This window comes from Hippopotamus amphibius, chromosome 1 (assembly GCF_030028045.1).
Source record: "Hippopotamus amphibius kiboko isolate mHipAmp2 chromosome 1, mHipAmp2.hap2, whole genome shotgun sequence".
In the NCBI taxonomy this organism is placed as follows: Eukaryota; Metazoa; Chordata; class Mammalia; order Artiodactyla; family Hippopotamidae; genus Hippopotamus; species Hippopotamus amphibius.
This window is the reverse complement of record NC_080186.1, coordinates 187,178,751-187,203,864: the sequence shown is the minus strand read 5'-3', so window position 1 is coordinate 187,203,864 and position 25,114 is coordinate 187,178,751. Positions and strand designations below refer to the sequence as shown.

Genomic DNA, 25,114 nt, shown 5'->3' with positions numbered 1-25,114 from the left:
GGGCACAGTAGAATGTGTCTTCTGCTCTCTTTCATGTGTCCATGACCAGCTGTTAGGTCAGGTAGGGACTGACTAGTCTTGGGAAGGATCTGTGGAACAACTAGGATGGCTTATCTCTCTGCCATGCTGTCTCTCATCTTCCACCTGGTAAACTCGGACTTATTTACATATCAGTTACAGGGTCCCAAGAGAACAAGAGAGGGCATGCACCAATGTATAAGCTTTTTTCAAATCTCAACTTGTATAATATTAGTATTGTTTAAATCAAGTCACATGGTCAAGTCTTGAATTTGAGTGTGGAAGGAAGGATATGATACAGGGAGCCTTGAATAAGTAGGGGACAATTACTCTAACAGTGTACACGAGTTCCAAAGCAATAATTCATTAAAAAATATAGGAAATTGTACACATGGTTTTTACCCAACATAAATTACCAAAACTTTAAAATCCAGTAAAAAGGAACAATTTTCTCCCCAAACTTTTTCCTTTACTTAGGATCTCCAGTTTTATAAAACCATCCCTAAGTCTTTAAGACCTTAGCTTGGTAACCCAAACATACCTTCCAAATTTAATGCCTAATACTGCCCAATCCAAACCTTTTTCCCCAACTAGGCAAAGTCAACCAATGACTTTCTCTTAAAACATTTCCTTATCTAAAAGATGCTCTCTTTGACCCTCCTCCCTTTGAATCATTTCATGTAACTCATCATTTAAGTTTCCAACTCAAATACTACTAAAGGTAACAGTAATTTATTCCTCATTAATGCAAGAAAAAAATTAGAGACCAAACATTTATCTGAACTCCCATCTTGTGCCATGAACTTTTATGGGACCAGCCACATATAGAATATTCTATTTGTGTTGTTCCTTATCTTTCTGAAGAATAGGTTTTCTGGGTGAAACAGTAAAATTTATTGTGCAAAGGTTATTTTTTGGACATACTTGCTTCTTCCATAGAATTCAGTATGACAAAATAGATTTAATAAGTGCTCATAATTCCTTCATATTTTTTACTGTTTTTGGTGAACTTTTATGTAATTTTTCATTTTATATACTCATATATCTTAATATTAAGGGAATCAAACTAAATTAAGTGATATTTCACCAACTAGATATTTCATAATTTATCATTTATATACAGTAATATCATTATATTTACATTGTTTAATAATCCAAATGTCTTTCTCTAGCTAACCTTTATATTAAACATCTGTAGTAAATTATATCTTTTGTTGATCTACCTAATGCATATTAAACTTATTTTATATTAAATATGTACTATGCATAAATTAATATAACTGCTTTTAGAAATTTCTAATTTAGATTTTTCTCTGAGGAAAACTTGCCTTCCCCACACATTTACTATTTAAAATGAATGAAAGCATCCCTTGGAAGTCTTACTAAGCACTGAAAACTAATTAGTGCATCTAGTGGTTAAGCTTTTGTTTATTCCTTTATTCTCAGTGCTGACTGCTTGAGTAATAAGGTTTTCACTTGGATCTAGCATCTAAAAAATATTTGCTGTGTCTGATTAAATGACTTATGAATTTCAAATGTAATTATCTATAGATATTTACTAAAATTTTGAAGAAATAAGCTATCTTATACCAAATTATTGGCCTTGAAAACAAGCATATAAACAGAATTCTAAGTATAGAAATGACAAATTTGAGTTAGCTTATTTAGTTACTGTATAATCCATTTCAGATATGAAGTGGCATGTAAAAATAGATATGAAGCCAGATAATAACATAAATAATTGAAAGAATCATGGAAACACGAAAAAAAAGAAAATAAGACTGAATAAAGTGAATTAATCATCCTCTATTTCTCTTAGAAACTTGCCAAAACTTGACTCTCATTTTTTTAAGCTCCAGGAAGCCGCTTATCCAAAATCAATAATAAGGTTCAGAGAGCACATGAAACTAAGGAAGATTTATTTCCTAAAACCCAGTAAAGAGGATACTGGGTGATATAGTGGCCATCACTATAACAGGTACAATAATTTTCTTTGTTTTTCTTTTTCTTTTTTTTCTGTGCTCCTCAATCCAAAACCAAGGACAAAGCTGAAGCAAGTTGCATGAAAGTAAGTCCATGAAATCCAAAACTCTATAGTTCAAGTGGGCAGTGATCTGATTGTCTTTTTTCATGAAAGAAAATATTAGAAATCCAGAGAAAAGAATGGACTGCATGTTTTTAGTCCTCCATAAAGATCATTACTCCAAATCAGACTTACGATTCAAAAACAAAGAGTTTAAAGTTTTATTTTCTACTAAGGATCTACAGCGTGCATATTTTGCATTGCAATAATGGCCCACGCATAAGCTTGGATAATCAGTTAAGCAGAGTGAGTCATTATTTACTCTTCTTATTAACAGTAATTCACATCCATAATTATTATTGGAAAACAGGATACTGAGTATTAGGATAACTGCATCAGTGAAAGCTAGAAAGAAACAGAAACTTTCAGGGATAGAAAAAAATGTACTTTAGGATAACAAATTAATCTGGCTCAAAATAAGACATAAAGAGAAAAAAACTATTTGACAGAGTTTTGAAATATCATAGGATACCACATGGATAAAGAATCACTGGAAAATCGTATTTGCATTTTGTGAAGAATGAATAGCTAATTTCATAATGATTTCCTTTGAATGTGAATATATATATATTCAAATAGAACTAGAATAAACAAGAATTTGTAAAATACATTTTTAACTTCAAAGAAAAAGATATTAGATATAGTGAGTCCAGATCTGCAATTTATATCATCTAATGTTGGAAAGAAAAACTTATAAATAAGATACCTAAATAATTTATTATCCAAGTTGAGGCGCTTTTAAGAGTGAATTAATTCACTACTAACAAGAAAGCTGGACAATTAGGCACAGACCCAGCCCAACCTCAGCAAATTGGAATGCACAGGCAGCCTACTTAGAGATGTCTATCGAAAGCACAAGCCCAAAGCAGAACAATTAGTCTTCCCCCAAATCAACTCCTTTCTTCAAGCTACTTAATCAGAAGACTGCCAACCCCCTTATCTATAACAAAAAATAGGTCAATATTAAATTTTAAAAATCACACTCTCAACTGTGAACCACTGATACTCACTGAATATGGATACTCCTTCTTCCTGAGAGACAAAGGACAAATGCTTCCTGGTGACAGAAGTACCCACTGATTGCCAGTGTTTTATCTTACCTGAGCAATATTTACTGCTTTACAGATTCGCACATCTTTCTCATGATCCTTTGTTTTCTGTAACGTTTGCCATATTTTGTTTCTAAGTCCATCCTGCTCCTTATCTCCCTGAAGTTCCCATGACATTTTCACCAGGTTATACACTAAGCCATAGTATCCAGTCCATTTCACTTCATCACCTGTTTAAAAAGAAAGATTCTTTGGGAAGATATTTTATTCATCTTACTAATGCATGTTTTTGTGAAAAATAATAAATTTGATTTTATTAATATTTTAAAGTTTTAAATTCTGAGCTTTGGGATTTTTTTTTTACCTTTCACTACTTTTCTCCTTTAGTTTTAAAAGGTCTCACAGATCATTTAAAAACTAATCTATGAAAAGATGAACCGCACCTAACTAATATTATACCTCATAAAAGTTAAAAAGGTAAACTGTGAACTATATATTATTAACACATTTTTGGCATTCAAGTAAAGAGGAATTTGTTCAAGGAAGTGTGAACACTTAGACCACCATGATGAATTTTTATAATAAATCAGAGAAACAGGAGAAAAATCACTGGCTGTTATAAAAATGATTAAGCTCTATGAAATATGGTATTTGAACTAAGAAGAAACTTTGAAAATAATGTGAAAAGCAGACAAAAATTACTGATATAATTATAAGCTGGAAGATTTTTTTTAAATAATAGAGACATAAATCAAATGAAATAGGGGAAAGGGAGTAATGAATTCAGAAGAGTTTTTTTTAAGTCTAATACACTTCTCCTAAAAATTATATACCAATTAGCAATTCAAATAAGTTATCAAGTTCCACTTTTAAAATATGCATTCCCCCCCTTACAGAAAAGAGGAAGAAGTCTCTCTTTACTCTTTATCTTAATTATTTCTTACCTAGATGATATATTGCTATGCAATACTATTCAAGAAAAGAGAATTCTAATTTAGGTAGTGATGGGATAAATAAATTTGGAGAATGAAGTAATACAGGTATGAAAGGGTATATGAGCTCAAGTTAGCCAAAGAGCAACATAAGGGTACCAAATAAATGTGAAGCAAATAAAAAGAGCAAGAGGAAGAGAAGGTTCAGAAAAAGAGATGGAAGGTATCCTGGTGAGAGCTAGTGTGACACTGAACTCATCGATGCGCTTCTTGAATAAAGACATAGGCACAATATGAAAAATCACAATCTTTAAATATTCCTAATTCAATCTGGATTTCATAATCCAGGCTAATAATAATTATTATTTTTATAATAGTGAGAATACTTGGTAGTGCTTATTATGTGCCCATATTCTAGTTACTTCTTACTACAATCCTGCTATGTAGACTGTATCATACTTAAAGTAATAGAAGGGAACATAAGAGCTTCAACTTGGTTAGAAATTCCCCTAACATTACACTGCTGGTGAATTTCATCGATGAATGAGCCAGGTGAAGACTAGGATAATCTCATCCCATGAAGCACAGCCTCTGCAATTCAGACAAGTACTTTTCCTTCCAATCTCACCTTCTATTTCATTCATAGGAAATGAAGATAGAGCAGCAGGTGGAAGGGGGACACAGAGGTGCTTCCATCTGCTCAGGGACCTCATGCCCACTCAGGCCCCCCAGAAATAGTCCTGTTGACCCCCAGCAGAGAGGGAGTTGTAAGAAGAGAGGAGGATAGGGAGGATCTCAAATAGAGCTAAGGTAGAGAGTTCATATTAGACATGGATAAGGTAAAATAATTAAAGATGAATGAGGCCAGATTAAAGGCAGATATTTGAACAAAAGATTAATGTTATATCTGTTCAATCAAATGTTATGTCTATTCAAGTAATAAAGTGGAAAACCAGTATGGGAGTTTTATGAGGTAACCTAAGTCTTTACTGTGATGAGCAGCTGGAGATTAGAGAGTAAAGGACAAAGCTAAGACACTGTGGAGTAGATCTCCCAAGACTTCTTTGCTATAGAGGAGGAGGGCGGAGTGAAGTGAAAAGGACAAGTACGTGTGCAAGCTCAGGACACAAATAATAATGAAATCATTGGAGAAATGAAATTATATAGAAGAGTCAGTTTGGAGAGAAAGGCAATAAATAAATATGGCATGATGATGGGTGAGGGGAATCTGATATTCAGTGTCCTCTTGCTTGTTGTAAAAACAGAGCTATAATTCAAGTAAAATAGCAGAATTGAAATTATGGATTTGTGAGTCATTAGCAGAAAAACAAGGCCTGAACTCAAAATGAATAGAGAAACAATTATGAGTTTTTAATGAATAATTTTGGAAGTGCAAACCTCAGAAGTAAAAAAGCAGTTTTTGAACAATAAATAACACATACTGAGGATTTTAACCCATTTTTAAATTTATTTCTAGACTCCCAAACTCTTTACATTAAAAAGAATGATTGACAAAAAAACAACCCAATCAAAAAATGGGCAGAAGACCTAAATAGGTATTTCTCCAAAGAAGACATACAGATGGCCAAGAGGCACATGAAAAGCTGCTCAACAATCACTAATTATTAGAGAAATGCAAATCAAAACTACAGTGAGGTATCACCTCACACCAGTCAGAATGGGCATCATCAGAAAATCTACAAACAGTAAATGCTGGAGAGGGTGTGGAGAAAAGGGAACCCTCCTGCACTGTTGGTAGCAATGTAAATTGATACAGCCACTATGGAGAACAGTATGGAGGTTCCTTGCAAAACTAAAAATACAGTTACCATATGACCCAGCAATCCCACTCCTGGGCATATACCCAGAGAACACCATCATTCAAAAAGACACATGCACTCCAATGTTCATTGCAGCACTAGTTACAATAGCCAGGACATGGAAGCAACCTAAATGTCCATCAACAGATGAATGGATAAAAAAGATGTGGTACATATATACAATGGAATATTACTCAGCTGTAAAAAGCAATGAAACTGGGACATTTGTAGAGACATGGATGGACCTAGAGACTGTCATACAGAGTGAAGTGAGTCGGTAAGAGGAAAACATATTGTATATTAACACATATATGTAGAATATAGAGAAATGCTACAAATCAACCAGTTTGCAAGGCAGAAATAGAGACACAGATGTAGAGAACAAACATATGGACACCAAGTGGTGAAAGTGGGGAGGGTTGGAGGGGAATGAATTGGGAGATTGGGATACCAAACTGTACACTCTAAATATATGTAGTTTATTGTCTGTTAACTGTATCTCAATAAAAGTTCTTAAAAAAATCAAATTGTACACTTTAAATATATGCAGTTTATTATATGTCAATTGTATCTCACTAGTTCTTAAAGAAAAAAAATAATAAAATAACGATTGATGAAAGTAATATAAATTCCCTTCCTTCTTATATCTTAAATGATTGTTTCTTGAGGAACAATATTTTAGAACCCTACAATCACTGAACTGAATATGGTTTGTTTTTAGGTACACAAGACCAGTAGACCAGTGATGAACCCATAAAATATATTCTGATAACTGTGTTCTCAAAAGTTGATTTTTAAATGCCATTGATGACTTTAAAAGTAAGCTGTTCACCTGTTGATTTAAACTACAGTCAAGTGTTCCTTACAGATATTTACAGCGAGAATCTATTACATCCAACTGACTGACAGTTAATGAAAAAAAATTCTTATAAAGACAGATGGGATGTGTTACAACTGTCATAAAAAGTAGAATGTGCTCTCATATGCATGTCTAGACACTTGCTGAGAAGCATGCCTGCTCTGAAACTCCTCACCCAAGGATGAGACTATTCTTTTCTGTTCTGCTTTGAGTGACCCTGTGGCAGCTATCAAAGATATTACTTTAAATGTACTGAGAGAAAATGTGTCTCTGCCTGCAACTAAGGAGACAGTATGCTAGGAAATAACAAAACTGAAGCAAAACAAAATTCTTAATAACCCTTGAAAATTTATTCAGAAATTATACCATTTGAAAACCAATATTTTGTGGTCCTTTCTTTGTAACAATTTTTATTTAAGTGTTTGAACTCTTTGGAAGCCTTTAATTGCCAGTCTAGACGTTTATATTTCACACATGCCATGAACATAAAATATGAATATTTCTACCTTTATGGAGGATTATAAATGAATACAACCTTTACAATTTTGAGAAATAACTTGGCACCACAAAATCAAATGTATCACTGAAAGGTAACCTGAATGCAAGATGTAGTTAAAACATTATCTTTATGAAATGCCATGTAGTGTGGAAGGAACTAGATCAATGCCAAGAAACCAAGAGAAGAACCAGTCAGTAAGCCAGCCATTTGTTTAGTAAATATTTACTGGGTCAGTGCTATGTGCCAACCACTGTTCTATGTACCAAAGAAAAATACAACGTTACTGCTCTATGGACACTTAATTTTAGTGGAAAAAGACAGATACTAAGAAAGTAAGCAGAAAATATCATCACAAAAACAATAGAAGATGATAATGTGACCAACAATGACTAGGAAAAGAAAACTACTACACACAAAGTGAAACAAAGACCTCCATGAGAACACAGTATTCAAGCTAAATTCTGATGGATAAAAATAAGTTAACCACTCAAGGACCTGGGGAAAAGTGTTCCCAGCATAAGAGATGGAAAATGCAAAGGCTATGGACATAGAATAGCTTGAAAGTTTAGAGAAACAGAAGAAAGGATAGAAAGGATGGAGTACAAGACACCAAGGGGTCCATGGGACAAGATGAGATCAGGTAGGCATGCCCTTTGCAGAGGCACACTCTCAATGATCATGGCCAATTTGTAAGCCATGGAAAGGAGTCTGGATTTTATTCTTAGTGTAATAAAAAGCTAACAGAGCATTTAAATACAAAAAGGAACTGACCCATTTTATGTTTTAAAAAATGTTTTTGGCATATTGGTGGAAAAGAGGAGTATAAGGAAGACAAGAAGTTTTAGCATTTTGCATTAATCTATAAGAAAAGTGATGATTGCATAGCCTTGAGATTGTACAGTAAAGTTGTACAATGGTCTCTGCCCTTGCCTTCTGGGAGGTCACCTCTAATGCCTTGGAATGTCCTGTCAGATAAGAATGTTCTTGTTACACTGGGAGCCATGGGTCATGATTATCAATTTGCCTTTGGAAGGACCAGGGACTGGGATCAGCCATGTGTATGTGACTGAACCCCAATAAAAATTCTGAATACCAAAGCCTGGTGACCTTCCATAGGTGACAATTTTCTGTGCAAACTGTCATCCATTGTTCTTTGGAGAAGTAAATGCTCTCCACAACACTCCACTGGGAGGGTATAGTGGATAGCTCTGTGCTAGGAACTCTCCTGAACTCTGCCCTATGTACCTCTTCCTTGGCTGATTTTAATCCTTTCACTGTAATAAACCATAATCATGAGCAAAATAGCTTTGCTGAGTTCTGTGAGTTCTTCCACAAATGATGAAACATGAGCATTGTCTTTGGGATCCTCAAATTCACAAGCAGTTACAGAAGTAAGGGTGGTCTCAGGAACTCCTGAACTTTACAGGAGTTAAAAATAGAGATAGGTAGAAAATTTGGGGGTATATTTTGTGTGTGTAGTAGAATCAATAGGAATTTTAGGGTACTATATTTTCAGAATGTTATATTACAATAATAATAATGATATATCCATCATTATACACTCACACACTTAATATTTAAATACTGATTGTGAGGATGGAAACAAGAAGGCTACAATAATAATAATGATATATCTATCATTATACACACACACACTTAACATTTAAATACTGATTGTAAGTGAGGATGGAGACAAAAAGGCAGAGTAGAAGGTATGAGTTCACCTCTTCTTACAAAAACATCAAAATCATAACTAACTGCTGACAACCATCAACAAAATCAAACAAGCAAAAAATGCTGGAACCTACCAAAATAGATATCCTACATCCAAAGAAAAGAAGAAAGCACAACAACATGATAGGAGGGGTGCAATCACAATAAAATCAAATCCTGCACCCATCAGGTGGGTGACCCACAAACTGGAAAATAATTATACCACAAAAGGTCTCCCACAGGAAAGAAAATTCTGAGCCCCACATCAGGCTCTCCAGCCTGAGGGTCTGGTATGGGAGGAAGAGGAGCCCTCAGAGAATCTGGCTTTGAAGGCCAGCAGGGTTTGATTGCAGGAATTCCACAGGACTGTAGGAAACAGAAACTCCACTCTTAGATGGCACATGTAAGGTCTCATGTGCACCAGGACCCAGGGAAAGAAGCAGTGACCTCATAAGAGTCTGGGACAGACCTAACTACTAGTATTGGAGGATCTCCTGCAGAGTCGGGGGGCAGCTGTGGCTCACCACAGGGGGAAAAGACACTGTTGGCAGTAGTTCTGGGGAGTATAATATATTGGTGTGAGCCCTCGTGGAAGCCATCATTTTCTCATTAAGACCTGGCCGCACCCAATAGCTGTAGTCTCCAGAGCTGGAACACCTTAGGACAAAGAACCAACATGGCAGGAATACATCCCACTTATCAGCAGACAGGCTGCTTAAAGTCTTCCTGAGCACACAGCTGCCTGGTAAACACAACCCTTGATACAGCCATGCCCACAAGAGGGACAAGACCCAGCTTCACCCAGCAGTGGGCAGGCACCAGTCCCTCCCACAAGGAAGCCTGCACTAGCCTCTTAAACAGCCTCATCCACCAGGGGGCAGACAGCAGAAGCAAGAAGAACTAAAACCCTGCAGCCTGCAGAATGGAAACTTCAATCACAAAGTCAGACAAAATGAGACACCAGAGGAATATGTCCCAGATGAAGGAACAAGATAAAATGCCACAAGAACAACTTAGTGAAGTGGAGATAGGCAATCTACCCCAAAAAGAATTCAGAAAGAATTCAGAGTAATTGATAGTGAAGATGATCCAGGACCTCAGAAAAAAAAATGGAGACAAAGATTGAGAGGATGTAAGAAGTGTTTAACAAAAACCTAGAAGAAGTCAAGAACAAACAAACAGAGATGAACAACACAAAAAGTGAAATGAAAAATACACTAGAAGGAATCAATAGCAGAATAACTGAGGCAGAAGAACAGATATGTGAGCTGGAAGACAGAATGGTGGAAAACACTGCCACAGAACAAAGAAAAAAGGATAAAAAGAAATGAGGACAGCATAAGAGACCCCTGGGACAACAGTAAATACATCAACATTCATATAACAGGGGTCCCAGAAGGAGAAGAGAAGGAGAAAAAAAAACTGAGAAAATACTTTAAGAGATAATAGCTGAAAACCTCCCTAACATGGGAAAGGAAACAGTCACCCAAGTCCAGGAAGCACAGAAAATCCCAGGCAGAATAAACCCAAGGAGGAACACACTGAGACACATAGTAAGCAAATTGGCAAAAATTAAAGACAAAGAAAAAACATTAAAAGCAACAAGGGCAAAGCAACAGATAACATACTAGGGAATTCCCATAAGGTTATCAGCTGTTTTCACAACAGAACTACTGCAGGACAGAAGAGTGATATATTTAGAGTGAAGAAAGGGAAGAACCTACAACCAAGAATTCTCTACCCAGAAAGGCTCTCCTTAAGATTTGATGCAGAAATGAAAATCTTTACAGACAAGCAAAAGCTAAGAGAATTCAGCACCTTTCAACCAGCTTTGTAACAAATGCTAAAGAAACTTCTCTAGATGGAAAAGAAAAAGCCACAACCAGAAACAAGAAAATTACAAACGGAAAAGCTCACTCATAAACGCAAACATACAGTAGAGGCAGGAAATCATCTACACACAAATAAGATATCAAAACCAGGAATTGTGAGAAGAGGAGAGTACATATGCAGGATATTGGAAATGCATTGGAAATTAACAGACCAGCAACTTAGAACAATCTTGTTTACCTATAGACTGCTATATCAAAACCAGTGAACCAAAAATTTACAATAGATACACACACCACTAAAGTTAGTCATCAAATCATAAGACAAGAGAACAAAAGAGGAAGAGAAGGAAAAAAGGCCTACAAAAAAAAAAAAATCCAAAACAATTAACAAAATGGCAATAAGAATATACATATTGATAATTAGCTTAAATATAAATGGATTAAATGCACCAACCAAAAGACATGCACTGGCAGAATAGATACAAAAATAACACCCATATATATGCTGTTTGCAAGAGACCCACTTCAGATCTGGAGACATATACAGACTGAAAGTCAGGGGTCAGAGAAAGGTATTCCTTGCAAATGGAAACCCACATAAAGCTGGAGTGGAAATACTCATATCAGACAAAGTAGACTTTAAAATAAGACTATTACAAGAATAAAAAAGACAATGAATAATGATAAATCCAAAAAGATATAACAATTGTAAATATATATGCACCCAATATAAGAGCACCTCAATACATAAGGCAAATGCTAACAGCCACAAAAGGAGAAATCGATAATAACACAATAATAGTGGGGGACTTTAACACCCTACTTTCATTAATGGGCAGATTATAAAGACAGAAAATCAGTAAGGAAACAGACCTTAAATGACACATTAGACCAAATGGACCTAATTGATATTTATGGAGCATTCCATCCAAAAGCAGTAGAATACACATTCTCCTCAAGTGCACACAGAACATTCTCCAGGATAGATCACATGCTAGGCCACAAATTGAGCCTTGGTAAATTTGAGAAAATTGAAATTCTACAAAGCTTCTTTTCAGACCACAACACTATGAGATTAGAAATCAAATACAAGAAAAAAACTGTAAAAAACACAAACGTGGAGGGCTAAATAATATGCTACTAAACAACCAATAGATCACTGAAGAAATCAAAGAGGAGATCAAAAAATACCTCAAAACAAAGGACAATGAAAACATGATGATCTGAAACCTATTGGATGCAGCAAGAGCAGTTCTAAAAGGGAAGTTTATAGCAATACAATCTTACCTCAGGAAACAAGAAAAATCTCAAACAACCTAAACTTATACCTAAAGCAACTAGAGAAAGAAGGACAAACAAAACCCAAAGTTAGTAGAAGAAAAGAAATCATAAAGATCAGAGGAAAAATAAATGGAATAGAGATGAAGAAAACAATAGAAAAGATCAATGAAACTAACAGCTGGTTCTTGGAAACGTCAAACAAAATTGATACACCTTTAAACAGACTCATCAAGAAAAAAGGGAGAGGACTCAAATCAATAAAATGAGAAATGAAAATGGAAAAATTACAACAGACAACACAGGAATACAAAGGATCATAAGAGTCTACTACAAGGAAATATACATTAATAAAATGGACAGTCCAGGAAAAAAATGGACAAATTCTTAGAAAGGTACAACCTCCCTTGACTGAACCAGGAAGAAATAGAAAACATGAACAGACCAATCACAAGTACTTAAATTGAAACTGTGATTTTAAGACTCTCAACAAACAGAAGTCCAGGACCACATGGCTTCACAGGTGAATTCTATCAAACATTTAGAGAAGAGTTAACACCTATCCTTCAGGAATTCTTCTTTAAAAATACAGAGAAAGAAATACTCCCAAATTCATTCTACCTGCTTTGGTGGTATAGTGGTGAGCACAGCTGCCTTCCAAACTCATTCTAGGAGCTCACCATTATCCTGATATCAAAACCAGACAAAGATACCACAAAAATAGAAAATTACAAGCCAACATCACTAATGAACATAGATGCAAAAATCCTCAGCAAAATACAAGCAATCCAAGCAATCCAACTCCAACAATACATTAAAAGGATCATACACCATGATCAAGTGGGATTTATCCCAGGGATGCAAGGATTCCTCAATATGTGCAAATCAATCAATGTGATACACCACATCAACAAATTGAAGAATAAAAACCATATGATCAACTCAATAGATGCAGGAAAAGCCTTTGACAAAATTCAACACCCGTTTATGATAAAAACTCTCCAGAAAGTGGGCATAGAGAGAACATACCTCAACATAATAAAAGCCATATATGACAAACCTACAGCTAACATCCTATTCAGTGGTGAAAAACTGAAAGCATTTCCTCTAAGAACAGGAACAAGACAAGGATGTCCACTCTCACCACTTTTATTCAACACAGTTTTGGCAGTCCTACTCCATGGCAATCAGAGAAGAAAAAGAACACAAGGGATCCAAATCGGAAAAGAAGAAGTAAATCTGTTACTGTTCTTAGATTATATGATTCTATACATAGAAAATCCTAAGGATGCTATCAGTAAACTTGATACTAGAGCTTATCAATGAATTCAGGAAAGTAGAAGGATACAATATTAACACAGAGAATTAATACACAGTGCATTTCTATACACTAACAATGAAATCAGAAAGAGCAATTAAAGAAACAATCCCACTTAGAAATTAGAGAAACAATCACATCAGAAAGAAAAAAATACCTAGGAATAAATCTACCTAAGGAGACAAAACACCTGTACTCAAAACTGTAAGAAAGTGATGAAAGAAACCAAAGATGACAGAGATGGGAAGATATACCATGTTTTTAGACTGGAAGAATAAATATTGTCAAAATGACTATACTACCAAAGGCAATCTACAGATTCAATACAATCCTTATCAAATTAGCAATGGCATTTTCACAGAACTAGAACAAAAAACTTTCAATTTTGTATGGAGACACAAAAGCCAAAGCAATCTTGAGAAGGAACAATGAAGCTCAAGGAACCAGGCTCCCTGACTTTTGACTATACTACAAAGCTACAGTCATCAAAACTGTATGATACTGGCTCAAAAACAGAAATATAGATCAAAGGAAGAGGATAGAAAGCCCAAAAATAAACTCATGCACCTATGGTCAATTAATCTATGACAAAGGAGGCAAGACTATACAATGGAGTAAAGACAGCCTCTTCAATAAATGGTGCTGGGAAAACTGGGCAGCTATATTAAAAAAAAATAAAATTAGAACATTTTTTAATACTATACATAAAAATAAACTCCAAATGGATTAAAGACCTAAATATAAGACTGGATACTATAAAATTCTTAGAGAAAAATATAGGCAGGACACTCTTTGACATAAATCACAGCAATACCTTTTTCAATCCATCTCCCAGAGTAATGGAAATAAAAACAAAAATAAATAAATGGGACCTGATTAAACTCAAAAGAGTTTGCACAGCACAGGAAACCATAAACAAAAGAAAAAGCCAACCCAAAGAATGGGAGAAAATATTTGCAAACAATACAAATGACAAGGGATTAATCTCCAAAATATATAAACAGCTCATGCAACCTAAAAAACTAAAAATAGTTACCATATGATCATGCAATCCCACACCTGGTGTATCTGTAGAAAAACATGGTTTGAAAGGATACTTGCACCCCAATGTTCATTGCAGTGCTGTGTACAACAGCCAAGACATGGAAGCAACCTAAATGTCCATCAGATGAATGGATAAAGAAGATGTGGTATATGTATACAATGAAATATTACTCAGCTATTAAAAAGAATGATATAATGCCATTTGCAGCAACATGGATGGACCTAGACATTATCACAGTAAGTGAAGTAAGTCAGACAGAGAAAGACAAATATCATATGATATTGCTTATGTGTGGAATCCAAAAAAAAGATACAAATGAACTTATTTACAGAACAGAAATGGATTCACAGACTTAGAGAATTAATTTATGGTTATCAGGGGAGACAAGTGGGGTGGAAGAACAGATTGGGAGTTTGGGATTGACATGTACACACTGCTATATTTAAAACAGATAATCAACAAGGACCTACTGTATGGCACAGGGAACTTTGCTCAGTATACTGTAATAACTTAAATGGGAAAAAACTTTAAAAAGTATAGATAAATGTATATGTATAACTGAATCACTTTTCTGTACACCTGAAAGGAACATTTTCAATTAACTATACCCCAATATAAAATAAAAATTTTTTAAAAAGTATAAGTGACCTATAAGCACAGAGGCTGTAATACAACATGAAATAATAGAAAGTTAGGATGTATTTAATTGTGCATGTCCTGCAGCACACCTACCACAAGTCCCTCAAGTAATAAATGGGAAAACCAATTCATAATAAATAAATAAATAAATAAATAAATAAGTATTGATTAAAGAGTTATTTTGTATAATTATATTTGCTCATTGCACATTTTAAACAAGTATCCAACAGAATAAACCAAAGAGAACAAAAATATTACCAACATGCCCTTTTCTGTTGCAGGTGTGATAGAAAACATAAAGTAAAAGCAAAAGTCAGCTGATTTGTTTATTAAAATATGACAGTTAATTGAAATGTAATGGCGAGGAAGATGCCAAAATGTTGACAAATATTTAAGGAACTTAGAACTCATCTTGCTTAAATTTTATGATCTTTTCCCACAGTCAATTATGGAAATCTGTTAATTAAAAATAATTATCTTCTGGAGTTACAACTGAGAACCAACGGAAAAAGTAATTCATCTGCTTTTCAAGAACATCAATGATTCATATAAATAAAGGAATATTGGACTTCTGATTCTTGAAACACATTTTAAATTTCATTCAACTACGTAACTATCACCAAGATATATGGACTATTTCTAAGGAAGCAGTTAATCCTTACAGGTTTTTGTACCTGAAGGCAACAAAAAGAAAGAAGAGAATAACAAAGAACTTTTTGGAAATTAAAAAAGCAATAAAGATGTTTTTAAGCATATTACATACAAAAACTCTTTTAGAATCCATAATCTTGAGGAAACTAAGATTCTGAGACATAAAGCAAGTTGCCTAACACAATCCAGAACTCGACAATTGAGCTGAGAGTCACCTCAAATTTCTGACACCAAGTTCAGTTCAGTGAACATTTATTCATCTACAACTGAAAAATTACGGTGCTGTTTTCCCACCTCTTCTTACCTAAATCTCTTATCCTTCACCCTATATGGGGACTTTCTACCATTCCTTTCAGTAAGTAGCTACTTCAGATGTCTTTAACAAAATAACTATTCACCCAAAACCTTAAGAAATACCTGGACCAAACAAAGAAGTAATGTGTCAGATTAAATCACAGATTTCTATACCCATGAAGATATTATCAGGTTACTCTTGATGGATGTGAGAGGTGAATGACTCTAGAGTATTAGTATTCATTTCTGGACCAGATTAAATGACAGAAAAAAATCAATCTGAAGCACTCTGGAGGATCTTAATATAATTCTGACTGGTATAACAAAGGAAGTTACAAGTACCTTGTAAGTTATTTTTGTAAATATATACACATTTGCTTCTTAATTTGGATAGGAAGCCAAAATCTATCTTAATCTTTTCTCCTCTGCTAAGATATATCAATATACAAATTGATTTTTAAGATGCCGCATTGGAATATACTTTAGCACCATGATCACTTTTGAAAATACTGCATGATTTCTAGGTCATGGGTCTTTTGCCACTATGTTCAGCTACAGATGGATTTTAGACCACTGGATCAAACTGGATATATCTTTGTATTTATGATTAAAAAACATGAAGGATATTTCCATGAGATTCTTAGTACCTTTATTTGGACAGGAAAAGATTTCTACATGGTCAAAAGCTTTTGATTGAAAAGTCCAGCTCATGTTTTAACTTGTCACAATCAAAAGGATTAGCAGCAACCATACCAGGGAATAAAAAGAACGTGGTAGTAGAAGTTTTTAGTTTAAACACGTACAGAACTAAATGAAGATTCATTTGTAGGAATGAGAGCAAAACTTCCTGAGAACAGTAGCAACAATTTTTAACTTTCAAAAATTGTGATAATGCTTTGTTCTGTTTATTTGGGGCTTTCTGAAGATTCTCACGTAAATTTAGAGATTGAGGTCTCACCTCCACAATTAATAAATATTTTCTACAGTCCCTACAGATTAAGCTTTGATTGCTGGAGGCAGTATTGACAAGGAAGAAAATAGTTTTCTCCACGTTTATTGGGTATAATCTTAGATCACAAAATATAGCTCCTATCTGAGGTTTGCAAAATGGAAGTACAAGTGGGCAGTCTCAGAATACCTCATACTTAAAATTTCCATTTCTTCTCACACATATTGGGCAGAAATTATTTCCTCTCCTGCAGCAGCTTGGTCAAAACCTGTAGTAGATGGAAGGAAGGAAAGCGTGCCCGCAGCAGTTCTTCACCCCGCTCTGTGCAGTCCCTGAGGTCTCAGGCTCAGGGACAGTGTCCTGACAACATGTCCAGTTCTAACCCCTACTCACCCTCACCTTCAAGTACTAATGTAAAAAAGAAAGAGGAAGGTATCCTGCTGCATCCTAGAGATTTGACTGAGTGATTTCAAACTGGACTGTACGGACATTTTCTTGGAGAACGTTTATAGCTTTAGGAAACTGTGTTTGATGTTCCAGACTATGCATTTAACAGGCTAATCACAAGGGAAGGCAGCCAGTGAAGAGAAAGAAATAGTCACGTTCAGATTTAGTGTTGGTCCAGCTGCGGCCATCTAACAAGTTCTGAAACCACTGAAAACCGAGAATGAGGACAGTAATAACAAGTGATATTTCTTTTTATTAGTATCTCTATTTTATATGTGTGTGTGTGTACGCATAATGTTTCCAAACTTTTAGATTTGAACGTTTTCTCATTTTTTTCTACACAGATGTTGTACATTTTTATGTAGTTATCATCCAATCATGACTTTTATGTTTTATGATTTTTCTGTTGCTTATGTAATGTTTTCCTGCTTGCAAGTTATAAAAGCATTATGCTATATTTTCTTCTAGTTATTTTAAAGGTTTTAATTTGTGTGAAAATTATTTTTTGAACTGATTATGTGTGGTTATGGTGTGCTGTACTTAACTAATGTTTAAGAAGCCAATTGTATAATTATTTATCAAAACATAATTTGTTGATAACCCATTCTTTCCCACCTTAGCAAATGACAGCATGGCACAGCCACTGTGGAGAGCAGTATGCAGCTCCCTTAAGAAACCAAAAATAGAGCTACCATGTGACCCAGCAATCCCACTCCTGGGCATATATCCAGAGAAAAACATGGTTGAAAAGGATACATGCACCCCAATATTCATTGAAGCTCTGTTTACAATAGCCAAGACATGGAAGTAACCTAAATGTCCATGGACAGATGAATGGATAAAGAAGATGTTTTACATGTATACAATGGAATATTACTCAGCCATTAAAAAGTTATATGGGAAAAGAAAGATGGCAGCAAAGTAGAAGGACGTGGAATGCATCCCTCTCCACAGATGCATCAGGAATACACCAAAAGATCCAATAATTCACACAGAGAACCTGAACACCAGAAAATTACCTCGGACACCAGAAAGGACTACCAAGATCCCGACATAACTGGGTAGGACAGAGGGGGAAAAAAGGAGAAAGAGGAGGAGAAGAAAGGAAAGGGATGGGTCCCACACCCTGGGGCAGGGGTATCTGAAACAGAGGGGAGATTGCTGAAATCGGGGAAACATCCCTTATCTGATGGGGAAACCCCTTCTCCAATGGGTAATTTCCCTGGGTGAGAAGGGAGGCATTTGGGACTGTTCAAAGAGTGTGAAGCAGCTGAGCTGTGGCAGAGGGGAAAGAGTGAGAGACACACAGAGGGTCTGCACCACGGCTCAGCATGTCCAGACTGAGACATTGGTTCACAGCTAAACAGGAGATCTGGGAGCTGGAACGTGGGAACTGGAGGACTGGTTCAGGGTGAGAAACAATGTTGGCAGTGGGGAGACAGACTGAGAGGACAGGAGGGTAGAAATCCGCAGCAGAGAGTGCCTACCATGGAAAGCTGGGTGGCCATGGTGACAGCTCGATACTGCTGACTCACAAGCAGTGGGGAGGAGCCATGGGTGTAGCTTCTCTCTCGGTGCCTGCGACAGACAAAGGAAGGACCCCCCTGGGCCTGGTTAACGCACTCAGGGATAACACAGGCCCCCGGGCGGGGCTGGCCTAGAGTGCCTGCAGCCGAGAGCCAAAAGTCCGCAGAGTGGCCCAGCTCTGGAGACATTCTGTTTGCACCTGAGCCACCAGCAACCCTCTGCAACAGGCACCACCATGGCTGACTGAGCTGCCGTGACCCAGGCAGGGTGCCCCAGCAGAGTCGTAGCAGAGGGGAGGAGCTGCGGTTGGAGTTGCTCTCTTGGCCCAAGCCGCATGAGCCACTGTGACCCATGCAGGGCGCCACTGCTCACTCACTCCCAGGGGAAGGAGCCACTGTTGTACCCTCTCTCTCCCCATACATCAGTGCTTACAGATGAACAATAAAGGAAGCTCTGCTGGTCACAGAGTAATACAAAAAACCCAACGTGGGTAGAAGGACACTTACAGCTGAGACCCCAAGGAAACAGAAATATTATTATTAATTATATTGATCTGGTGCATTCTGGGGTCAGTTCTAGTCTGTTTTTGTTTTGTTTTGTTTTGTTATTTTACTTTATTTTATTAATTATGATCTTAGTCCTAGGGGATCTACACATTTTAAAACATATATTTTGTTCTATTTTTATCTTTAGCCTTTTTATACATTTCTATTTCTAGCTAAGTTTTTTATAGTGTTGACTGTATCTCTCCTACCTTTTTTTCATCTCTATCTTTTATACATTTCTATTTCTTTCTTTTTCTTTTCCTATTTCCAGTCACACTATGCTCTTCTGTTGGCCTGTCTTCTATCCCTTTTTAGTTTCTTTTATCTTAATATACTTATAACCAATATTACCGCTCAGCTCTGTTTCCTTGCTTTATTCTCCAGATGACACACTGCTTTGGTTTTTATTATCAGGTTTGGTCTTTATCTTAGTTCTGATTATAACTGTCTGATTTTGTTTTAGGAATCTTCAGTCCTTTTGGTTGTACTCTCACTCTTTATTATATTTGATCCTAGGTTTCAAAATTTCCCTGGATATGTGTTTGTGTGTGTATGTGTGTGTGTTTTTTAATTAATTATGATCTTAGTCCTAAGGGATCAACATGTATTATATTTTTTATTCTTTTATTCTACTTTTTCTTCTATTTTTATTTTTAGACTTTTTACATATTTCTAAGTTTTTTTGTAGTGCTAACTGTATCTCTTCTACCCTCTTTCCTTCTCTATCTTTTGTACATTTCTAGTTTTTTTCTCTCTTTTTCTTTTCATATTTACAGTCACACTACACTCTTCTGTTGCCCTCTCTTCTATCCTTTAGTTTATTTAATCTTAATATACTTATAAGCAATATTATTGGTCTGCTCTGGATCCTTGCTTTATCCTCCAGATGACACACTGCTTTGGTTTTTATTCTTAGGTTTTGTCTTTAACTTAGTTCTAAGTATAATTGTCTGATTTCATCTAAGAATCTTCAGTCTGTCTGGTGGTACTCCCACTCTTTATTATATTTGATCCTAGCTTTCAAAATCTCCCTGGATTTGTGTTTGTGGGGCTTTTTTTGTTTTTTGCTTTTTGTTTTCTTTGTTTTTTTTGTTTTTGGTTTGGAATTTCTGTTGGTTTTCTCTTTCATTGTCTGATGGCATACTGGGGTTCTTCTGTCAGGCCTTTCTAGTACCTTATGTTCTATTGGATTCAGTATTTGTGTGTCTTATACATGTATGTGTTTCCTTGACTTAGTATTTGTTTGACTCAACACTCTGCCATTAGTCTGGGGCTTGGACAGTCTTCTTTAAACCCCTTTATTGCCGGGACAAGCAACCTCTGAGGTTTGGACTACTCCATCAGAAGTCAAGTAGGAGGCTCTGGGGAGGGAGCACTGAATCCAGGATGATAGATGGCTAGGGAGTCCTCAGACACAGGGAAGATTAACTGCAGAGAACTCTCACAGAGACCTGTATCAGAGTCTAAGACTAGGCTTCGTCCGACTGTCTGCAACTGCCAGTGCTGGGCACTCACACCAAACTACAAACAAGACAGGAACAAAAACCCACCCATCAGCACACAGACTACCTAAAGCCATAGTAACCTCACAGATACCCTAAAACACACCACCTGACATGGCCCTGCCCATCAGAGAGAAAAGACACAGAGCCACACACCAGAAAGCAGACAGCAGACCCCCCCCACCAGGAAGCCTACTCAAGACACTGGACAAACACCACCACAGGGGGCAGAGGGCAAAAACAAGAGGAATTACTACTAGGCAGCATAGGGAAAGGAGACAGCAAATCCTATAAATTAGATGAAATGAGAAAACAAAGAAACACCATGCAGGCAAAGAAGCAGGAAAAAACCCACAAGACCAAATAAATGAAGAGGAAGTAGGAAAAATGCCTGAAAAAGAATTCAGAGTAATGATAGTAAAGATGATCCAAAATCTCGATAACAAAATACAGAAAATACAAGAAACAGTTAATAAGGACTCGGAAGAACTAAAGAACAAAGAAACAGTAATGGACAACAAAAAACCAAAATTAAAAATACTCTAAATGGTATAAACAGCAGAATAACTGAAGCAGAAGAACGAATAGGTGAGTTGGAAGTTAGAATGGGGGAAATAACTGCCACAGAGTGGGAAAGAGAAAAAAGAATAAAAAGAATGGAAGACAGTCTCAGAGACCTTGGTGACAACATTAAGCAAACCAACATTTGAACCATTGGTATCCAAGAAGAAGAAGAAAAAAAGAAAGGGTCTGAGAAAATATTTGAAGAGGTTATAGTGGAAAACTTCCCTAACGTGGAAAACTTCCCTAACATGGAAAAAGAAAAAATTAACCAAGTCCAAGAAGCACAGAGAGTCCTATATAGAATAAACACAAGCAGAAATACACCGAGGCACATATCAATCAAACTAATGAAAATTAAACACAAAGAAAAAATATTAAAAGCAGCAAGAGAAAAGCAACAAATAACCTATAAGGGAAAACCCATAAGGATAACAGCTGACCTTTCTGCAGAAACTCTGCAGGCCAGAAGGGAGTGGCAGGGCATACTGAAAGTCCTGAAAGAGAAAAACCTACAGCCAAGAACACTCTACCCAGCAAGAATCTCATTCAGATTTGAGGGAGAAATCAAAAGCTTTCCAGACAAGCAAAAGTTCAGAGAATTCAGCACCACCAAATCAGCCTTACAGGAATTGCTAAAGGAACTTTTCTAAGTAGGAAACACAAGAGAAGGAAAACACCTACAAATACAAACCCAAAACAATTAAGAAAATGGTAATAGGAACATACATGTCAATAATCACCTTAAATATAAATGGAGTAAATGTTCCAACCAGCAGACACAGGCTGGTTGAATGGATACAAAAACAAGACCCTTCTATATGCTGCCTACAAGAAACCCACTTCAGACCAAGGGATACATATAGACAGAAAGTAAAGGGATGGAAAAAGATATTCCATGCAAATGGAAGTCAAAAGAAAGCTGGAGTAGCAATACTCATATCAGACAAATTAGACTTGAAAGTAAAGACTATTACAAGAGACAAGGAAGGACACTACATAATGATCAAGGGATCCATCCAAAAAGAACATATCACAATGGTAAATATCTATGCACCCAACATAGGAGCACCTCAATACATAAAGAAAATGCTCTTAGCCATAAAAGGGGAAATTGACAGAAACAATAGTAGGAGACTTGAACACCCCACTTATATCAATGGACAGATCATCCATACAGAAAATAAATAAGGACATACAAGCTTTAAATGACACATTAGACCATCTCGACTTAATTGATATATATAGGACATTCCATCCATAAACGACAGAATACACTTTCTTCTCAAGTGCACACGAAACATTTTCCAGGATAGATCACATCTTGGGTCACAAATCAAGCCTCGGTAAATTCAAGAAAACTGAAATCATATCAAGCATTTTCTCTGACCACAACACCATGAGGCTAGATATCAATTACAGGAAAAAAACTGCAAAAAATACAACCACATGGAGGCTAAACAATATGCTATTAAACAACCAAGAAATCATGGGAAAAAAATCAAAGAGGAATTAAAAAATATCTAGAAACAAATGACAATGAAAACACAACAACCCAAAACCTATGGGACACAGCAAAAGCAGTTCTAAGAGGGAAGTTTATAGCAATACAGTCCTACCTCAAGAAACAAGAAAAATATTGAATAAACAATCTAACCTTACAACTAAAAAAATTAGAGAAAGAAGAACAAAGAAACCCCAAAGTGAGCAGAAGGAGAGATATCATAAAGATCAGATCAGAAATAAATGGAAAAGAAAAGGAGGAAACAATAGCAAAGATCAATGAAACTAAAAGCTAATTCTTTGAGAAGATTAACAAAATTGATAAACCATTAGCCAGACTCATCAAGAAAAAAAGGGAGAAGACGCAAATCAACAGAATTAGAAATGAAAAACGAGAGCAACTGACACCGCAGAAACACAAAAGATCATGAGAGACTACTACATGCAACCATATGCCAATGAATTGGATAACCTGGAAGAAATGGATACATTCTTAGAAAAGTACAGTCTTCCAGGACTGAACCAGGAAGAAATAGAAACTATGAAAAGACCAATCACAAGTACGGAAATTGAGGCTGTGATTAAAAATCTCCCAACGAACAAAAGCCCAGGGCCAAATGGATTCACAGGCCAATTCTATCAAACATTTAGAGAAGAGGTAGCACCTATCTTTCTCAAACTCTTCCAAAATATAGCAGAAGGAGGAACACTCCCAAACTCGTTCTATGAGGCTACCAACACCCTGATACCAAAACCAGGCGAAGATATCACAAACAAAGAAAATTACAGATCAATATCACTGATGAATATAGATGCAAAAATCCTCAACAAAATACTAGCTAACAGAATCCAACAGCACATTAAAAAGATCATACACCATGATCAAGTGGGGTTTATCCCTGGAATGCAAGGATTCTTCAATATATACAAATCCATCAATGTGATACATCATATCAACAAACTGAAGGATAAAAATCATATGATCATCTCAATAGATGCAGAAAAAGCTTTTGACAAAGTTCAACATCCATTTATGATAAAGACTCTCCAGAAAATGGGCATAGAAGGAAATTATCTCAACATAATAAAAGCCATATGAGAAACCAAAAGACAACATCATTCTAAATGGTGAGAAACTGAAAGAATTCCCTCTAAGAACAGGAACAAGACAAGGGTGCCCACTCTCACCATTATTATTCAACATAGTTTTGGAAGTCTTAGCCACAGCAGTCAGAGAAGAAAATGAAATAAAAGGAATCCAAATGAGAAAAGAAGAAGGAAAATTGTCACTCTTTGCAGATGACATGGTATTATACATAGAAAACCCTAAAGACTCTACCAGAAAACTGCTAGCACTAATCGATGAATTTAGTAAAGTAGCAGGATACAAAATTAATGCACAGAAATCTCTTGCATTCTTATACACTAACAATGAAAAAGCAGAAAGAGATATTAAGGAAACACTCCCATTTACCATTGCAACAAAAAGAATAAAATACCTAGGAATAAACCTGCCTAAGGAGGCAAAAGACCTGTATGCAGAAAATTATAAGACACTGATGAAAGAAATCAAAGACGACACAAACAGATGGAGGGACATACCATGTTCTTGCACTGGAATAATCAATATTGTGAAAATGACTATCCGACCCAAAGCAATGTAAAGATTCAACGCAATCCCTATCAAATTACCAATGGCATTTTTCACAGAACTAGAACAAGAAATCTTATGATTTGTATGGAAATGCAAAAGACCCCAAATAGCCATAGCAATCTTGAGAAGGAAAGATGGAGTTGGTGGAATTAGGCTTCCTGACTTCAAACTATACTACAAGGCCACAGTGATCAAGACAGTATGGTTCTGGCACAAAAATAGGAAGATCAATGGAACAGAATAGAGAACTCAGAGGTAAACCCAAGCACATATGGGCACCTTATCTTTGACAAAGGAGGCAAGAATATACAACGGAAAAAAGACAGCCTCTTCAATAAGTGGTGCTGGGAAAATTGGACAGCAACATGTAAAAGAATGAAATTAGAACACTTCCTA

At 36.0% G+C, this 25,114-nt stretch overlaps 1 protein-coding gene across 1 annotated transcript in view; it reads right to left on the bottom strand.

The window, feature by feature from the left end:
- The window catches only part of TMEM232 (transmembrane protein 232), a 229,781-nt gene that overhangs the window by 150,301 nt on the left and 54,366 nt on the right, over positions 1 to 25,114 (bottom strand). Inside the window, exon 10 of the mRNA XM_057720062.1 lies at positions 3,202 to 3,380. Within this exon, the coding sequence (XP_057576045.1) occupies positions 3,202 to 3,380 (179 nt within the window). The remainder of the gene's footprint in view (positions 1 to 3,201; positions 3,381 to 25,114) is intronic.